Source organism: Peromyscus leucopus, chromosome 6 (genome assembly GCF_004664715.2).
Source record: "Peromyscus leucopus breed LL Stock chromosome 6, UCI_PerLeu_2.1, whole genome shotgun sequence".
Classification (NCBI taxonomy): domain Eukaryota; kingdom Metazoa; phylum Chordata; class Mammalia; order Rodentia; family Cricetidae; genus Peromyscus; species Peromyscus leucopus.
The window spans coordinates 38302189-38321562 of NC_051068.1; the positions used below are offsets into that span (position 1 = coordinate 38302189).

At 44.3% G+C, this 19374-nt stretch overlaps 1 protein-coding gene across 3 annotated transcripts in view; it reads right to left on the bottom strand.

Moving 5' to 3' along the window:
- Window positions 1-1002: 1002 nt before the first annotated feature.
- Window positions 1003-19374, bottom strand: part of Clrn1 (clarin 1) — a 38150-nt gene continuing 19778 nt past the window's right edge. For 2 of the 3 annotated variants that reach the window (XM_028882138.2, XM_028882137.2), the window contains 2 exons: window positions 14381-14560; window positions 1003-1508 (listed from right to left, as the gene is read on the bottom strand). In XM_028882138.2, coding sequence (XP_028737971.1) covers window positions 1243-1508; window positions 14381-14560 — 446 coding nt within the window. In that variant the 3' untranslated portion in view covers window positions 1003-1242. The remainder of the gene's footprint in view (window positions 1509-14380; window positions 14561-19374) is intronic. The other variant, XM_028882139.2, reaches the window with a different exon arrangement.

The following is a 19374-nucleotide window of genomic DNA, read 5'->3' on the forward strand; positions in this document are numbered from 1 at the left end:
GAGGCCAGAGGTGGATTTGGGTGTCTTTCTCAATCACCCCTACATTATTTTGGGGTCTCTCACTGACCTTGAAGCTCACTGATTAGGTTTGACTGGCTAGCCAATGAGCTCCAAGATCTCTACCTTCCCAGTGCTGGGATTACAGGCATGTGCCACCAGGCTTTTTGTGCAGGTGCTGGGGATCTGGACTCAGGTACCCATGCTTCTGAGGCCAGGAAGCTATCAACTGAGCTGTCTTCCTAGTTCCCAGGTTTGTTTTGCTGAGCATTGCCAAACCCTTTATGGGCTCTAGTGTTTGTGGCCAGGGCACAGGCATTTCTCAGTTTTTTGCTCATTGCTGAGTGCTTTCCTTGGGATAACCCACTGAGAGTTAAGAAGGGTCAGTTTCAAGTTCACTTGTAGCCTTTGGTCACCAGCAGATTAATTTGGTGGGTAATTAAGGGGAAAGAATTCACTTGGATCATGCTTCATGACGGCCTTGAAACAGTGCAATACCACCTTAATTCTGGGGTTATACGCTTTTCGTAATTTGGACTTCATTAGTGCTGAAGACAAGTAGGCTGGAAAGAGTCTCTGTGGGGTGCTTTCACCAAGTTGTCTAGTAGGGATCATTTTTGACCATGCCTGTGTGGCTGCAGCAATGCTATCCCCTGTAAGTACTCAGATGCAGAAGGGGGAAAACCTTTGATTCCCCCTTCCTCTGTCTCTCTCTGTCTCTCTCTCTCTCTCTCTCTCTCTCTCTCTCTCTCTCTCTCTCTCACTCTCTCATAAAGTTTTCCTAGTTTTAACCATCATAGTAACTATGCCATGCCTTAACCAAACTGACAGAGAGTCCTTTCAAAGATCTAGTGCACTGTCACTTTAGGACATCAGTTTCACCTCTGCTTTCTGGGATCGTGACAACAAATGCGTGGACAATTAGAAATAACATCTGTTTTATTAAAATATATTCTGTGTGCCTGTGGAGTTCTCCTTGGTAGACCATGAGTCTTATCCTTCAGTGAGTTACATGGAGTAAACATCTGTTCATCTAGTCATTTTCCCACCAGGCCAAACAACTTTCTGAAACCACCACCCTCTGCCTCCACTGTTTTCCAGCCGGAATCCTGTAACCATAACTTAAGGGAGGAGGGGCAGGCTTGGTGCTTCAGGAGTCCAAACGCACTGATGAAATTAACCATCTGTAAATGTGGCCAAAGCAAGTCCCTTCCCTTACTGAGAACTTATGGAGATATTTGCTTTTCAGTACATCAAGTCTGCGGCCACATTAGTAGTCTCTGTATCTTTAGATTTTGTGAAAGGGAACTGGAACCCAGCAAGTCGGATCAGGAGCCCATTCAAAAAATGAACAAAAAAGCAAATGAAAACAACCCAGAATGAGGTGGTGTAGTTTTCGCTTTGCGTTTTGTAGGCGTAGGTCCCTTCTTTAAAATTTGCAATTTTTTCTGAGAGGTGGTGGATTTTCACTTCAGAGGCAAACAATATCATGACAAGACAGCCACAGGAGCCTGCAACACAAGGAACAAACAACACGTTAGGACAAATATCACCTGATTGGAGGAGGCAAAGAGTACACCAACGAGCCAACCAAACAGAGTGAGTCACCACCACTCTCGTTTACATTCTCCAAAATCATACTATTGAAAAACTGCAGTCAAGAGCTTGATTCTCCAACTTGAGATTGGTAGCACTTGGGGTGTGGCTGTGAATAAGGAAGGTTCGTGCAGGGAGGGGACATTGGTGGCTTGACCAGGGCAGTTAGAATCAAGCTGACCTCACTGCGGCCTGAATTGCTGGGCACCTTCAAAGCACAATGATAAACTCGATGGCTGAGCAGCCACCGCGGCTTCAAGAGAACACAGTTCTCTGTACTTCCCAGGTGATACGGGATAAATGTCAGTTATGCAAACCCTAGTGAAAAGCCCCAGGTTTCCCCATAGAAGGGGTACCACGACCCTTCCAACTCTCAACTGGCCACTGCTGTCCAGAGGAGTACCTGGGGCAAAGGCAGCTGTGGATAAAATGTTGTTGACCAAGAGCAAATCTCTTCTCTCTGTAGCCAAATTCAGATTTTTTTTTCAGCTGGGCATGTGCCCGCCTTTTTATAAAGTTAGCATTATTCGGGTGAGGCGAGGGTAGCTGAGGTGGAGAAACAGGAAGTTCCCGCCTCACTCCCTCCTTCGCATAGCTGAACTATGGATGCAATGTCTTCTGGGGCTATTTTGGTCCAGGTGGCATCAGAAATGGAAGTCATGGGGCAGAAGAAAGAGCTCTCTGGTTAAAGTACTCACCGTGCAAGTGTGAGGACCAGGATTCAGATCCCCAGAACACACATAAATGCAGGGTGGATGTGGTGGTTACCCTGTAATTCCAGCTTAGAAGGTAAAGACAGGGCATCCCAAGCTTGCCAATAAGGCTAGCCATATTTGTGAGCCTTGGATTTAATTGACATGCCCTACCTCAAAGACTAAGATGAAAGCGAGATCCAAGTTGATTCCCACCATCAACCTCGAGCCTCTACACACATGCATGCACACATACTCAATCGAAAAGAAATAGAAGCCATGTACTATTGCAAAACAAGAAAGGCAAAATCTGGATCCCAGACACATGAAGCCACCAGGCTACCCCTGGATTTTAACCTCTAAATGTCAATGTGTGAAGGGATTTTCTGTTTATTTTGCCCACCTCATTTCTATGATTCCCCATCACTTATCACTGATGGTAGCCTAATTTAAAGGACGTGGCTGTAGGCTGGGTGAGACCTCTGTAGGAGAGGGCTGCTCCATTCTAGACTGGGTTCTGGAAACTGGTCCATGGTCATTTTGTCCTGAGGACGAAGAATTGGAACCTGCCTCCCTATCCTTTTCTCCCCTCCCTCCTTCAGCTGGATGGCCGCAGGAACAGAAGAGGTAGCCAGTGGGCTGGGCCTGGAGCAGGATGGATGGCCAGAACTCCTGAGAGCTTCTACAACTGCTGCTCTATTCAGGCCCCCATGCAGTTCTTACTAGCAGGTGACTGCCTGTGATGGATTTCTGACTTTGTTCAAACCAGTTGGGTTCGAAGCCAAATTCCTTCCCTTAATACATGAGAAATTAGGTGAATTGAATCCCCCACTGCATCTTAAGTTACATAATCTATAATAGGTAGAGATTTCATGATTACCTTTTGACATTAAAACTCATATATACAAATGAACAATTAATAGCTTGTTCTATGGTGTTTATGTATTCCTTTTTGTTTCTTGCAAGCTTTTTAAAGATTATTTATGTCTTATATTTTATGTGTATGACTGTTTAGCTCACACATATGTCTGTTCACCAAGAACATGTCTGGTGCCCGGGAAGGTCAGATGAGGGTGTCAGATTCCCAAGGACCAGAGTTCCAAACAGTTGTGAGCCACCATGTGGGTGCTGGGTATTGAACCCAGGTCCTCTGCAAGAACAGGAAGCACTCTTAACCACTGAGCCACCTCTCCAGTCCCTCTTGTTCTTAACCAAAGCTGCTGCCCTGTCCTACCTCACACCACAAAAACCTTATTACATTCAAAAATATAATAAAGTGTCTTGTTCCCTCAAATGTCAAATTAGCATATGACTCTTTTTATTCTTTAATTCAGTTACTGCAAATACTATGGGAACAGCAACATAGTGGTCTCAGGTCCCACTCAATTCAATCATTCATTTTTTTTTTCAGCTAGACATATTATAAACCAGGTACAGGGATAACAATGAAGATCCAAACTTGAAAGAAACCATACATAGTCTCTGCTCTCAAAGAGAATACGATGAGTTAGGTAATAATTGTAAACTCACTCAGTGAGTCTCACAGTAGGGAATGCAGGGCACTGTTACTGAGGGGGTAGGCAGCATCCTCAGAGGTATTACAGGAAAAGTGAGCTCACAAAGGGAGGCTGGACTGTGTAGGAGAATCCAGGGAGTGTGAGCACAGGACCCCATGCCTTCTCCAAAAGCAGGACTGGATTGCTGCACAGATAGAGACTGAGAACTGAAGGCGAGGAAGGAGAGCAGGCACTAACAACAAAGGTGAAGTCCTGTTTCTGCTCTGGGACTTCACAGAAACGTATCTGTCATCCTAGCACTTGTGAAGTTGAGGCAGGAGGATTTCATGAAAAATAAGAATAAAAAAGGCAGGAAGACAGAAGGAGAGAGGGAAGAAAAAGAGAAAGAATTCCACCCAGGCTGGCCCCATCACATCGGCCATCATCATACAACAACACAAATAGCCAATGGTATCGCTTTCCTGACACTTCACTTCCCACCCGGCCCAGCCTAGCCTCGAGAAGATTCCTTTGTGAGATCTGTCAGCCTAACTATTTTTGTATTCCAAGCTTCAAACCAGAGCTCTCCCCTTGCAAGCCATATTATTCCTTTATTGTTAGATGCTGACAAAAAGGCCGCAATGCTGTTTTCTCTTTATCTTTTATTTGAAAATTGTAGAGAAAATGCCATTGCTGTTACCATAAGAGCTTTCTTTGTCTGAGGAGAGGGTGAGTTTCAGACAGGAGAGAAACACTGTTTCCTCAGTGACTGAAGGGAAAATTCAAGCTCGGTTTCCTTTTCACGTCGTTAAATATTTTAAAGGGATCCTTTGTTAAAGCGACAGCATCTTAGTGAGCCTGCATTTCAGATTTCTCAAGTCAAGTCACCGGCACATCTTGAGACACACACAGTAGCTCATCATGGAGATCAGCAGCAGCCGGGCCAGAGGAAATGGCTAATAACGTGGTCTGGCACTCCCCCTCGAGATTCCGGGCTTGACCACAGTCAACTTTTCTTATCTTGAAGTCAGAGGACAGAAACCAAGCCCGAGCCCCAGCCAACCTGCCTACGACCGCTAAAGGCAAACAACTCAGTGTGAATTGGAGATATTTTTTGCTTCTCTTTGTCCCTATCCATAAAAGAGATGTGGGATCAAGGATAACTATTTATGACTTACCGACCAAAAGATACACATGAAGGCTTTCGAGGTGTGGCCTGGCTGCTTGGGATGTGGAGGAAGGTGGGCTGAGAGACGTGAGAGACCGAACAGGGCTTGTCAGGTTTCCAAAATGAGTCTCTATTCCAGCAAGAAGGGCTTCTACATCTTGTTCCCTATTTAGAGGGGCTTGTTCCATCCCTCTTTTGAAAGTTCTTCCTCCCACAAAGAGTGGCGTGCTCGAAGTCTGTAGAACAAGTCGACCTAGAGAACTTGCCTGAATTATAGACTATACTGCTGGGACCCCAGAATTCTTGTCCCCATAGACCTGAGCCCATATCCAGGGCTGCATGGCCATCTGGCCAGGGTTAGTCCTCCCAAGATCGTGTTGGTGGCTGCCGTTTCATATCCCCGAGCACTGTGAGTGTCTCATGAGTAGCCATTTGATAGGCAGCTCAATGACACCCCCTCAATATATACTCAAAGCCTTTCCTGAATGGGATGAAGCCAAATTAGGAAGAGAAGTAGACTAAACAGGAACCTATGATGCTTCTGTCTCTTACTCACGTGCAGAGTTCATAGCAGTCAAGAATTTTAAATTGAAAACCCCTCCTAGATCCTTCTGGAGGGAGCCTTCTTGGGGCAGAAAATTTCAGCATATTGTAGTAAATGGTTTAATTCACTTCAAACTTAAACCTTTAAACACATGACATACGGATTTTCATTTGTATGCTCCCAAGGCCTCACAAATGTTAGCATTAGGCCTGCATGTCTCTCTCCTCTTTTATCCTAGTGAACAGGTACATCCAACTCCCTAGCTCAGTTGGAGCTACTGGGACAGATCCCCCCCACACACACATGTCTGTCCATCTGACCCTCATTGCCGTACTTACAGAAAGTTAGAAATGAAGCAGACTTTGGAAGCCTGCTGAACCTCACTCACATTTGGAAAAGAACCAGGCACCAGGTCCACATTTGCAGCCCAGCGTCACACTCGGTGACCACAGCCACTTTCCTGTCGCCTGTCTGATTTCCCCACCATCTGGATGGTGCTGCTCTTGTGCCCTCCGCCTTTAATGGCTTTGATTACTGAGGTAATTTCTGACTCAATGAGATAGCTGAGTTATAGGGCTGTCACCCCGTGAATGATCAGACATTAACAAACAGTTGTGATGTGCTAGACACTGCGCACTTGCGACTCTCATCTGGCAGCTGCCCGGGTGTGCCGTGTTAGGTGTCTGTCTCCTCAGGTCCAACAACACAGGGAGGTTAGGGGTTCTATTGCTGCAACAAAACACCATGACCAAAAAGCAAGTTGGGGAGGAAAGGGTTTAGTTGACTTACACTTCCAGATCGTAGACTATCATTGGAGGAAGTCAGGATAGAAACTCAAGCAGGTCTGATTCCTGGAGGGAGGAGCTGAGGTCATGGAGGAGGGCTGCCTACTGACTTGCTTTCTCTGGCTTGCTCAGTCTCCTTTCTTAGAGAACCATTGACCAGCAGCAGGAATGGCACCACCTACAATGAGCTGGGCCTCCCCTGTTGATCACTAATTGAGAAAATGCCTTACAGCTGGATCTCATGGAGGCATTTCCACAACCGAGGCTCCTTCCTCTCTGAAGACTCTAGCTTGTGTCAAGTTGACATACAAAACCAGCCAGTACAACAGGTCATAGCCAGTAAGAAAATTGTTTTTTTCTGTCCTGGTTGGGCCTGAGCTTAACTATGCTTTTGGGTGAGAACACCTGCCGGGGTGTGTAGGCCTCCAGTGTGCTGAGGGACGAAGTCTTCATGGGGGAAGAAATTCTGAAATTAGCACTAAGCTCATATTTTAGAAAATAATAAATTAGAATGCCAGTTCCTTTGAGAGTAATAGCCAACATCTTCAGAATGAAAACACATTCCTCAAGTCTCTCTTAGGTGACAAATGGTAGAGGCATTCTCTGTCTAACAGAATGACAAACGGTCTTTGCTTCTTTAGAATATTGAAAGACGCAAAATCAGGGTGGGGAACTCATAATTTCATAGGTGAGGTGTTGATCTCCTGTGACTTTCTACAAACTCACTCACTGAAGGTGAGATCCCAGGGATGGTTTCCTTCCCGGGTCAAAGTTCTCTGATTCCACATTGCTTCAGAGACCAGTGCTCACCACACAGAAAGTGAGTCAAGAGACAAGGAGGTGGAGTTGACACCACAGAGGGAAATCTGAGCTTATGATAGCAAGCAATATGATTAGGTGACTCCACAAAACAGGGATGCAGGAAAAGGAGCAACATCAGCTATGATAAGCATCCCATCTTATGTAATAGCTGGCTCAAGAGCCCACATTTCCCCCAGTTACCCCAATGTCATCTGATTGAGTAGGGTCTAAAAATCGCAATGCTTAACATAAATAGTGTTTTAAAGAAGAATGTCATTGTTGCTAGTGGATATGCAGAGCTGGGTTTGTTTTATTCATTTATCCCACAAATATTTTATAGTTACTGCACTATTCTGGGTACTAAGGATACATGACTAAACCAAACAAGATTTGAGACAACTTTCCTTCACAGGGCCCTCAGTGGTTGTTAGACACAATGGGGAGAGGCAGTAAGAAAGTAAGCCAGTGTACTCTACAGTTGAGCAGAGTATGACATGTAGCAGGGAGAATAAAATAAAGCAGGCAGGCAGGATGGAGATGTAGAACGGGTAGTGACTGCTAATGAAGAAAAGTGTCCAGTATATCCTGAAGGGAGTGAGAGAGAGAAAGGGAGAAAATATGTGGAAGGAAGGGTGTTTCAGAGAGAGGGTGATCATGTGTGAAAAGGGAGCCAGATTAAGCAGAGGAGAGGAAGGCAAAGAGTGGCTGGAGTCAGCCATAGTACGTGCCCTGAGCCACAGCCGTGGATTTCCAGAGTGCACACAGCAGTGATGCTTTGGGGGCTGTGGTATGGACTTGGGCTGTGATGTTTAACCAATCAGAATGGCAGACGTGCTTTCTGAACAGGACAAGAGTCCCAGTAATTGTGATGGGAAAGACGTTGAATGCATCCTTGCCCATGGTCCTGGACGTTGGTGATCAGAAAGCAAAATCATCTGGCAAGGCTGGCCCTCCCCTGCTCTCCTGTATCTGAAAATGAACTTCCACACCCACTACCATTGCGGACTCCACCACCACCTTCTCTTTCCTCCCTTGGTTCTGTTTTGAGGTCTGCCAAGAACCTAGTAGGATATTTTCAGTCTTGGCTTTTTCACAGCTAGACCTCCCTGACTCTTTCTCAGACTCCCGAAAAACATCTCTTCCATGAAGACTGAAATAGAAAAAAGTGCAAATAGTTTTCCATTTGCCAATTGCAGAGTAATATGTCCTACAAGCATTGCATATCTTGGAGAGGCTAGGGTAGTATTAATACTGAATCTGTGTGTAATGTAAGAATCCTTCTATTTTTATGCTGTTCTTTATTTTCCCTGTCTTCATGTTTCACATATAACTGTGTTTATTTTTGTTCTGTGCCATAGCTGTAATCATAATTAATTGGGCCTGTATTAGGAGCATGCCTTCTAAAGAAAGGCATAAATTATATCTGCTTGTCTTGCTTGGTATAACTCAAGACACATGCCATCAACACAACTGCAGTAAGTCCAGATTTGGGTGCTTTTCATCTACTCACAAAGGCCTAGTGAGTGTCATGACAACTGCAGAGAATATCCCTAGACCACTGGGGTTTTCTGCCTATGGTCCACGGCAGGTTTTCCACACGAAGGGCTGGCCAAGGCTCTCCACGTTCATTAGGCAGCACTGGAAATCGAATATATATGAATGCAATATGCTCAACTCTCAGTGTGCTTATGTGAAAGTATGGGGGTAGTCACCTCCAGCTCAGCTCCCTCTTCTACAGTTCCTTCTTCTTCTCCACCTCCTGAACTTGGAGTCATCTTTCTACCTCCCCCACTGTTTTAGCAGTCTTTCTCCATTGTTTATCCCCAGCTTCTCTCACAGGGGGCTGCCTTCATTGGAAGCTCATTGGTGACTGCTGTCTTGAAACATTCCTCTGGAAGCCTTTAAGCACCACAATTCCCGGGGTTCTGTCTCTCAATATTCCTTTGCTAGACCCTTCCTCCTCAATTCCAAAAGCCACTCATGGTGTTCTTGACCAATTTTTTTTTTCTCAGTACATTCTCCCTGCAAGTCATCCTGCCCATTTTCATTCGACATAGTTTCTGCACCCTGGCAACACTTGAAATTGAAGTCTTTCATCTAGACCTGTTCTCGGAACTCTAGATTCGTATATCCGCCTGCCTCCATGACTTGGATAGCTTGTACTTGGATAGCTCGGAGCGTCTTAGAACCGACACACTCCAAATGGAACATTTGATTTCCAGAAATAAATGCCTCTCTCTAAACTGTAACCCTCAGCCCCCCTTTGCCTGTCTACCTCAGTGAATGCCACTGCCAATTTAGTTGTGTAAGCTACCTGCAAAATGTTTTGAATCTGCTTTCAGGCTTTTTTTTTTTTTTTTTTCCATCTCTATCCATCCCCAAGGCAGTAGCATTGATTTCAACCAGACATTTCTTAAAGAGGTAAGTCTATCAGATATCTTAAAATTTTCAAAAGCTTGCTGCAATTAAAACCCACTCTAAAACACTTAACAGAGATTTTTAAGCTCCAGTGTGAACTAGATCATGCGATCTCTCTAGCTCCAATTAAACATTTTAATGAATGAATGTGCATTTCTCCTCGATGGCTCTCCCTCTAGCTGTTCTTCCACAGAGCTCTCCTTCCCCAGGGTCTTGTGTGTTCTTCCTCTGCAGCTTGGGAAGCTCTCTGAGGGTTCTCAGCAACTCAGCCACTGGGAGCAGAGTCTTCTCGAAACCCAAAGCCTGACCCCTGGTCTCACAGTCAACATAAGCTATTTACTACCTTTAGAAGAATGGCAATGTGTGGTTATTTAATTATTTGCATACACTTTTGCCTGACTCTCCACAGAGGCAAGACCCTGCGCTAGCTTCCTTGTGGAGTCACCAGCACCCTTTACAAGGACTGGCGTGTCAGGAGTACTCTGTCTACCAAATAAACTAAATGAGTGCATCTGTGGCACTGATCCTCAACACAGGCTTCAAATTAAGATCACTTCATTTGAAAAAGCTAAATCCAAATCCAAACCAGTGCCCTAGCTCCAACCCCCATAGCCTCCAGCTTAATTAGCATGGTAGGGAACTGGCTTCAGTAATTCTAGAAAGCTCTTGGGGGATTCTTATGGCTTGGGTGGGGGAAATCTCTGCCCCAAATAGACTATGAGGACCCATTAAGATATTTCCTAAATCTTACACTGGGGAAAAGACTTCTTAAAATTAGTTGTAAATGACTAGAGGAGAAAGCAAATTAATAGTGGCCAGGAATCTTGTACAGAGAAGGCCGAGGCATACAATCGTACAGGAATCTTTAAGGAGCGAAAAGAGGTGTGCAGGATCTTGGGCTTTAAGCATCCCATCCGCAAGCTGCGTTCGTGATGGCAGCCATGGGCGTGGTTTTCCTTTTCTGCTTCCTTTGTTCTACAGAACTGACAGACTCTAGAGAACTGGAAGGTATCATTCTCTCTCTCTCTCTCTCTCTCTCTCTCTCTCTCTCTCTCTCTCTCTCTCTCCTTATGGTTCTGGACACAAGGTATGGGTCCCTACCTAGCTAGGAAGTAGACATCTGAAGGATGGCCTCAATGATGAGAGAAATGGGAAGGAAGCCAGTGAAGGGAGAAGCCCCTGGGTGTCTCCTAATGGAATGTGACTCACCTAAAATTAATGACCCCTAATACAGTCGCTGCTCTATGAACATTCATGTTGACTCCTATTTAAAGGGTTTGTGACAAAGCAAACAAACAAACAAACAAGAACACTCTAAAAACTACCTTGACACAATCAGGATTTAGGACTGGGGTCTGAAAGAATACTACAAATGTAGGTAAACATTTCCCAAACTCTAGGGACTCCTGGGTTCCCTGTTAAAGGGAATGAGGTGGTTTATGCTTCAAGAGTGACCTGTTTACCCGCAAAGGCTGCCACCTGTCAGTCCATCTGATCCTTGTTTTATTGTTGTATACAGCTTCTTTTTAATTACTGACCATTATTTTGGTGTTGAAAATGAGGACTGGGGTTTCAGACGCATTGACTGCTCTGTGAACACTGGGTCTTTGCAAGGCATTGTTCTGGATGCTCCTGCCCTTCTCCCTCAGCGCTACCCCCACCCCACCCCATGTCCTTCCTTTATCAAAAATACCTGCACTTCCAAGTTCAATATGAATTAAGACTCAGCGTGAGCTTGGGACTGATTGTTCCATTGTTCCGGTATATACTTGTGTGCCCAGGTTCTCCTTTACATCACACTTGGCCAGAGGCCCAAACATTAGGTCTGGGACTTGGATTAAACCCTGCATTCTTGGAGTCATCTTGCTTTTCAGACACCGCTAGTTAGGCTGTCCATCAGAACTGTCAATTTGTCTCCAAATGGGCTTTTTCTTCTGGATTTCACCCAGAGATGGAGCACCAGGTGCCTGAGTTTGTTAAGACGCTCCAGTGTCTCCCCTGCACACAGCTTTCTTTCCTCTACTTTTGCGAGGCTGGGTCAAGATCTCCAAACTAGTGTTGACTTGTCAGCAGTTTAGTTAGCCTCTGCTCAGGGTTGGAATGAACGGGGAAGGCCTGCTCTTTCCAGGGGGCTTGTGACTCCTGGCGGTGAGGCTACGGGAGCTGCACTTTCCCCGTCCACAGCAGACATCATTCCAACACTTCCAGAACCCTCTGCTGGTGCTCTGAAGAGAGGCAGCTCTTCGGGGTCTGAGACCCAGCAGTGCTCTAAGGGCCTCTTTAGTTCAGATGAATTAAAGAAGTTGTGAGTTTCTTCCTCTATCCCCAGGAATGGTAGGTGCTTCCAGAAATTACTCTCCGAGCTACCTCAGGTTGCATTGTGATTTTTCAGGCCTCCAACCCCAGCTTAGTCAAGTCCTTCTAGCTCAGTGGTTCTCAACCTGTGGGTCAAGACCCGACCCCCCTTGGGAATTGAACAACCCTTTCTTTCACAGGAGTCACCTAAGACCATCAGAAAACACAGATATTTACATTAGGATTCATAACAGTAGCAAAATTATAGTTATGAAGTAGCAACAAAAATAATTTTACGGTGGGGGGGGCACCACACCATGAGGAACTCTATTAAAGGGTCACAGCATTAGGAAGGTTGAGAACCACTGGTCTAGCTGCACCTTGAGCTTGCAGCAGAAGGCCTTCACCTGCAGGCAAGCTAAAGCTCAGATGCATGTCCACCCCAGCATCTCCCATTCAGTCATTCTGGGGTTGTGGTCTCAGAATTCACTTTGCTGACGAGTTCCCAGATGATGTGGATGCTGTGCACCTGAGAATCCTACCTGAGCCACAGCCCTGCTTTAAATCTCGGTTGAGGGCTAGAGAGGTGGCTCAGAGGTTAAGAGCACTGACTGCTTTTCCAGAGGTCCTGAGTTCAATTCCCAGCCACCATATGGTGGCTCGCAACCATCTGTGGTGAGATCTGATGCCCTCCTCTGGTGTGCAGGCGTACATACAGATAGAGCACTCGTACACATAGATAAATAAAGCTTTTTAAAAAATTAAATCTCTGTTGAAATCATGGGTAGTTTGTCTACTACTTGGATGCTCACAGACTCAACTGGCTGTCTACCAGTTTGGTTTGGGATGTTTAGTGGGTGACATAACCCCCAAACGCTTAAACCTTGACCTTCCTGTGAGGCTGAGTTGCTATCTTGGCTTGTGTAGCGCACCCTGAGCCTGTACCTTTTCCACCTCAGTTCAAAGCCCGTCCTTACTCCTGCCTGTTGTTCTCTGGCACAGGCCCTCCTGCCTCTTTGGACTGCATTGCTAATTTTATCCCAGTAGGGTGTTTATTTCTCCCATCTATGGCATCTAGGTGATCAAGTTAGCAGCATTTCTTCAGGCTTGCTTTTTAAAGTCAACAAATGCATGTGAAATGTTTTTATTTATTTTATTTTATTTTTTTTTTACTATAATATATGAACAGCTTCATGCTGGATGCTTTTGCCAGAGACAGATGGGAACTCCTTGGATTACCCTCATAGAGTAGTCATTACTGGAATAAAATTGTATTGTATATATATAAAAGATGTGGAGGAAATATTAGCAGAATCCCTACTGGAGAATGATCTCTTTTAGTTGGGTGAATATTTTGGTTAGCAAGGTGTGAGTGGGGGAATACTCTCTCTCTCTCTCTCTCTCTCTCTCTCTCTCTCTCTCTCTCTCTCTCTCTCTCTCTCTTCTCTCTCTCTCTCTCTCTCTGTGTGTGTGTGTGTGTGTGTAATTTGACAACAGGGCTCTGTTTTCCAGGCAGGCTCCTGTACAAGTTGGTGCTGGAGCTGGGTTGTATGGGAGAAGGGGGATGAGTCTGTTCTGGCTGCCGCAGAGCTAGCTGCCAAGGGCAACTTCAAAGGAGAAAGACATTGTCCAACAGGGATTTTCATTAGATTTTTGGCTGGTGTGAGCTGTAATCTCCCAGAAATCATCAATAGAACATAATAGAATGTTGAACTGATCTGTAAGCTTGGAATGGTGTAAAATTAGAGACCACATGAATTATGTAAATAGATTTCATTTTCTCATCTTTCCTTTCCTCTTTCAAAAAATGTATTATAGGCACTTTGTAGCACTGACTAGATTTTTACATCTTTTTCATTAACCCAGTTATGAAGTGGGATGTGTTTATCAAAACATTGGTCTTTTGGGTGGAGAGTGCATCCTTACCCAGATGCAACCAGCATTAGTCTACACAAAGCACCAACAGTCCTGAATACAGTCATTCATCTGTGGTCATTCATTTTATGATGAAAATTTCTTATTTTTATGATTATGAATAAATAAATGCACACTAGTTAACATTTAGAAATATTGATAACCATGAGCAAAAATAAAACCATCCACAGTTTCAATCCTCAGAGATAACCACAACTAACTAAGTGTCTCCATCCATCTCTCATATATAAATATAGCCTCTATATTGGTGTGTGTGTGTGTGTGTGTGTGTGTGTGTGTGTGTGTGTCAAAGAGTGTATGTCTATATAAGCAATTCCATCAATATCTTATGTGTATATTTTCTGTATTTATAGTCCAACAGGTTCATAATATTTGTAAAATCTTACTGCTGTTTTCATTTAACATCTTGATAAAAGCATTCATCCTTTTGATTACATCTTCAAAATTATAATGTGAAGATTGGATTCACTCATATAGACTACTGTAATGTACACAATGAATTTCATATTGTTAGATAATTATAGTATCTCTCCATTATTTGCTGTCACGTATAACACTACAGGAATATTACTGCATGCATGGCATAACTACACTTAGGGAGAGCATCTTTTGACACATTGAAAAGCACTTTGGAGGCAGAATTTTGTACTTGCCTGAAATGAAGCTCACGAGATACAGCCCCAGTGGGCCATGCAGAGTTTCAAAGGGCTTGCCAAAAGCGTTGTACATGAAGAAGGCTGTTCCCACCATGGTTAAGACGACAAGAATCATGGAGAAGAGAATGATATTGACGTGGATGCTCACGGGGATGGCTTGCAGCAAATCTGGGAAGACTGAGGACAAACCGAGGATTAGAAGAATCTCATGAGTAGTATTCAGCAAGCGTAACTGAAAATTTAAACCCTGAATCCTTTACATGCTTTCAAAAATCACTAAAAATCATTTTTGTGAACACATTTTTTTTTCCTTTCCTCACCTCCAATTTACAAGGGGTTTACCCAAAGATCTAAAGAGGGGATTATTTCATAGACTTCACCAGTAAAATATGGTACTTGGGGAGTTTGGGAGATTCTTCAGTCTTTGATTATACTCTAGTGCTGGATTAATAACTCAGAACTGTACATTTTGATGACCCAAGTTTCAATGACAGTTCCCAATAATAGCTTTAAAAAAACTGATCTACATTTTATAGTAGTATTTTAAATTTGAATGTACCTGGGAAAATTCAAACGTCCAAAGGTTTTTATACCACCTTTGTTTGTTATAATACAAAAATTAATTTCTAGGCCACAACAACAGTAGAGAATTGGGAATTTTCAGTTCAATATTTTGTTGTAGCATGAGGCTGTGGAAAAATTATTTCTGGTACTACAAGAAATATTTTTCCATTTAGCAAACATGCCAAATCTATTTCTAGATTTTGTATTCAGGGCAACTTCTCCTTGTCTGCTCAGGAGATGAAAAGCCTTACAGATGTCAGCTATCAGTGTTCTGTCAGCACGCTCGCCTTCAGCAAATCTGGACAACAAAGGGAAGCTCAGATCAACACGGTTTGGTTTCCCAAGCATCTAACCAATGCTTCACTTATTCAGTGAGCATCTACTATGCTTCAGCCATTGCTCTGGGAGCTGGAGGTAGAGCCATAAAACAAGACGGAGAAAGACCCAGGTGTCTTCCACAGAGCCTGGAACCTAATGAGAGTACACAGACAACCGGCAAGGGAGCAAGCAGATTCAATTGCTTGTTTTCAAAGGTGTTCACTATGATTGTCTCCCTTTACACAGGTGTTAATCCCTTTTTAAGAGGTAGAGTTATTTCCTCAATGCCCTTCAGAGTAACTACATCTTATAGCTTAATTGTCCTTTTTTTTTTTTTTTTTTTTTTTTTTTGGTTTTTTGAGTCAGGGTTTCTCTGTGTAGTTTTGGTGCCTGTCCTGGATCTTGCTCTGTAGAGCCAGGCTGGCCACAGAGATCCGCCTGGCTCTGCGTCCCGAGTGCTGGGATTAAAGGCGTGTGCCACCACCGCTAGGTGCTTAGTTGTCCTTTATTGTCTTATGATTAAAAACTGCATCTGCTAAGTCTGAAACATTTAGCAGTGACTCGTGTTAGTCAGGGTATAGGGAAAGGGAGCCTCTTGTGTACTTCTTTTGGGAGTAAAACGTAGAGAAACCTCCTTGATACTGGGTAATATCTCTAAAGCACTAAAATGTCCATTCTCTTTAGCTCAGTAACTTTCCTTATTTACAGGAGCTTCTATTAGGCATATTTGGGTATGAGTCCTGGGAAGTATTATAAATATAGTCATTGCTGAATCTTTGGTGATAGCCAAAGCTTGGAAGGAGCTTGTATGTCTAACAATAGTGCATACAATCCCATACAATGGACTTTCACAGAGATCAGAGCAATTCTATAGGAACAGATGTGGAATTATCATCAAAATGTGGAAAGAAACAAATCACATAGAGAGAAACGTGCATTATCCATTATCCTGCCACTGCGGAGGGGGAGATGGGGGGGGGGCGGCGCGAGATGTGCAGAGGGATGTGTTTATGATGATTGTTTAAGTACTCTGCCCTCCTGACTGAATTCTCTACACAGGTGAGAGAGGTATATTATTAAAAACTGAGGCACGAGGGGCTGGGGAGATACCTCAGTGAGTACGAGCACTTGCTCTGCAAGCATGAGGGCCTGGGTTCAAGTCCCTAGCACCCAAATAAAAGCAGGGTGTACCAAGCATTGAAAGGCAGAGTGGGGTGGGCCCCAGGAATCACTGACCAGCCAGCCAACCTAGTAAAAGTCATGAGCTTCCCCTTCAGAGAGGGAGATGCTGCATCTTCTTAACTTCTTTCTTTTTCTTTCTTTCTTTCTTTCTTTCTTTCTTTCTTTCTTTCTTTCTTTCTTTCTTTCTCTCTCTCTCTCTCTCTCTCTCTCTCTCTCTCTCTCTCTCTCTCTCTTTCTTTTTTTCTTTTGTAGTTTTATTCCAACAGCGTCTCACTATGTATCCCTGGCTGGTCTGGACCTGGACCTGGACCTCACTCTGTAGACCAGGATGGCCTCACACTCAGAGATCCACCTGCCTCTCCCTCTAGAATGCTAGGATTAAAGGCGTGTCCCACCAAGCCAGGAGAGACCCTGTCTTAAAGGAATGCAGTGGAAAGTGAAGAGGAAGGCTTCCTCCTTTGGCTTCAGCATTAGCACAGTTACTTGCACCTGTACACACACACACACACACACACACACACACACACACACACACACACACACGGCACTGAGTCTATATACTGTGTCCCAGGTTTATAATTAGTGTAATGGCAATGTGTGTGATGAAGTTCATAGCTGGAGGGCGCCTCATGTCAGCATCCCAGTAGTCCACTCCGCCCCGCCTCCCTGGGGTATGGAAGTCTCAGACTTCTAAGGGGGAAAAATGGTCTTGTGCTACAATAACCTGCCCTCTGGAGATTCTAATTGTGGAGACAATTCAAGCAGCCCACCCTGGTATTCCCACACTTGCTTTGGCCAGCTGTTGATTTGGTTTTGACCAGCAGTTATTAAAAGCCAGCTTCCATTCACCTCTCTGGCAGCCTCATTGAGTGGATAGCGGAGGTGGGTTAATCCTCTTCAAAAATGTAAGGTAACAATGACTTGAAACAAACGCAGAAAGAAGTTGCTCTGATTAGCCTCAGAGAGGAAAAGCAAGAAGCAAAAATACACGACCATGAAGAACTTTTAATAGTCCCATCCTGTGAGAAAACAGAATGAAATGAGGACATGACCACTCCAGGCTGTGGTTAAGGAGAAGGTTTTTATTCTAGATATGAGGGAGAGCTCAGGCAGACAACTGGAACAGTCCAGAGCTGGGAGAGAAAGGAGCAGCCTAAGCATGATCAGTATACTGAACTGGGCCGTGACAGGAGGAGATGGGGAGAGTGAGAGAGGAAGAGAGATGGGCAAGGAAAGGGGCCAAGAGAGGAGGGGGTGGAGAGCCAAGAACCGAGAGAGTGTATGGCCCACATGGTAGGGTTATATAGGAATTAGAAACTGGAGGAAGGGAAGAGAGCTGGAGAGGTTTAGGTAGGGATGGGGTTAGGAGAGCCCAGAGGAGCCACAGGTACTGAGCTGGAAGCTAAGCAGAAGCTTTGGTATGCTAATAGGCACCATGGATAGCCATTTGAGTTCCTTTTGGATCTGACAAAAACCACCCAGTAGGGTGCAGAAGACTTACATTTTATCAGATCCCCCATGTTTGGATAATAATATCCCATCCTCTAAGCATCCTATTCACGATTGCCAAACATTTCCACGGAGTAATTTAGGAGCAGTAAGAACAAAAACCGACCATCATGTCCCATTTGCTATGCTACCAGATAGTGCAAACACTAACGTATTTACTCTTCTTTAGTGTGTGTGTGTGTGTGTGTGTGTGTGTGTGTGTGTGTGTGTGTGTGAAAGCAGAGAACAGTTTTTGAGAGTTGACTCTAGCTGCCTGTTTTAACAAATGACTCCCATTCACTTGTTAACAGCTGAGAGATTTCTGGAGGCCAAGGGTGCCTTGTTGGGTTAAGGATGGCTCCTCCTCCACAGATCTAAATATTTGAATCCTTTCACTGTAGGGTAATACTAACTCGAAAAGAACAGAGACCACACAAAACTACTTTCTAGACACACACTGCCCAATGTCATTAAAGTGATACAATATTTCATGGCCTGTTCCCGGTTTCAGCCTCGGACTAGTCTGTGTCGCTGATCAGAGACTGGGTTTTTCACCAGCCCCGGCTCTCCTCCTCCACAACGTGGGTCACAGGCACTGAATTTAAATCCTTAGCCTTGGCAGCAAGCTCCTTTACCCACAAAAGCTGGCCCAGCATATTCAGTTCTTACAAAAATAGGAGGGAAATATTATTTTGCCATATGTGTAGAGTAAAATGACCTGGGCACAGAGAATTAATTTACCGAAACTCACAGTGACATACCTTGCCTTTGTGGCCACTCTCCACACCCTTTAGTTTTTGGATAATATTGAAATTAACATGGGGGGAAATGTATCCCTTTTTGATTCTGTAAGTTTTTAAAATTTTATATTATTATTGTTTGTTGTTGTGTGCATGCCACAGCATGTGTGTGGAGGTCAGAGCATAGCTGTGTTGAGCTGGATCTTCTCTCCTGTGGGTTCCCGGAATCAAGCTCAGGTCTCCAAGGCCTGTGCAGCAAGTTCCTTGACCCACTGAGCCGTCTTGCCAAACCTCTGCAAGATTTAACAAAGGTATTCAGTTTGTACAACTGCCACCACAATCAAGATGTAGGATGTTCCATCCTTCCCAAACCTTCCCCCATTCTCTCATTGTGACGTCTCAGCTTCTGCAGGTATAACTCTAGAAGAGGAAGTCAAATGCTCTCTGAACTGTAGGGGCCATCTGCTTTCCCACCGGTAATGCAAGGGCCTTGTTGTCCCACAATTTTTCAGCAGGGTTTTAAAAACTGTAGCCATTTAATAGATGTGGAGGCAATCTCACTGTTTTAATCAGCATTTCCCAAATGACTGATGAGGTAGACCATGCTTGATGAGCTTGTTTTGGATGTCTGCGTTGGTTTTGGTGATGTGTCTCTTCATACTTTTTGTACGTTTTTCATTAGGTGGCTTGTAATTGAGT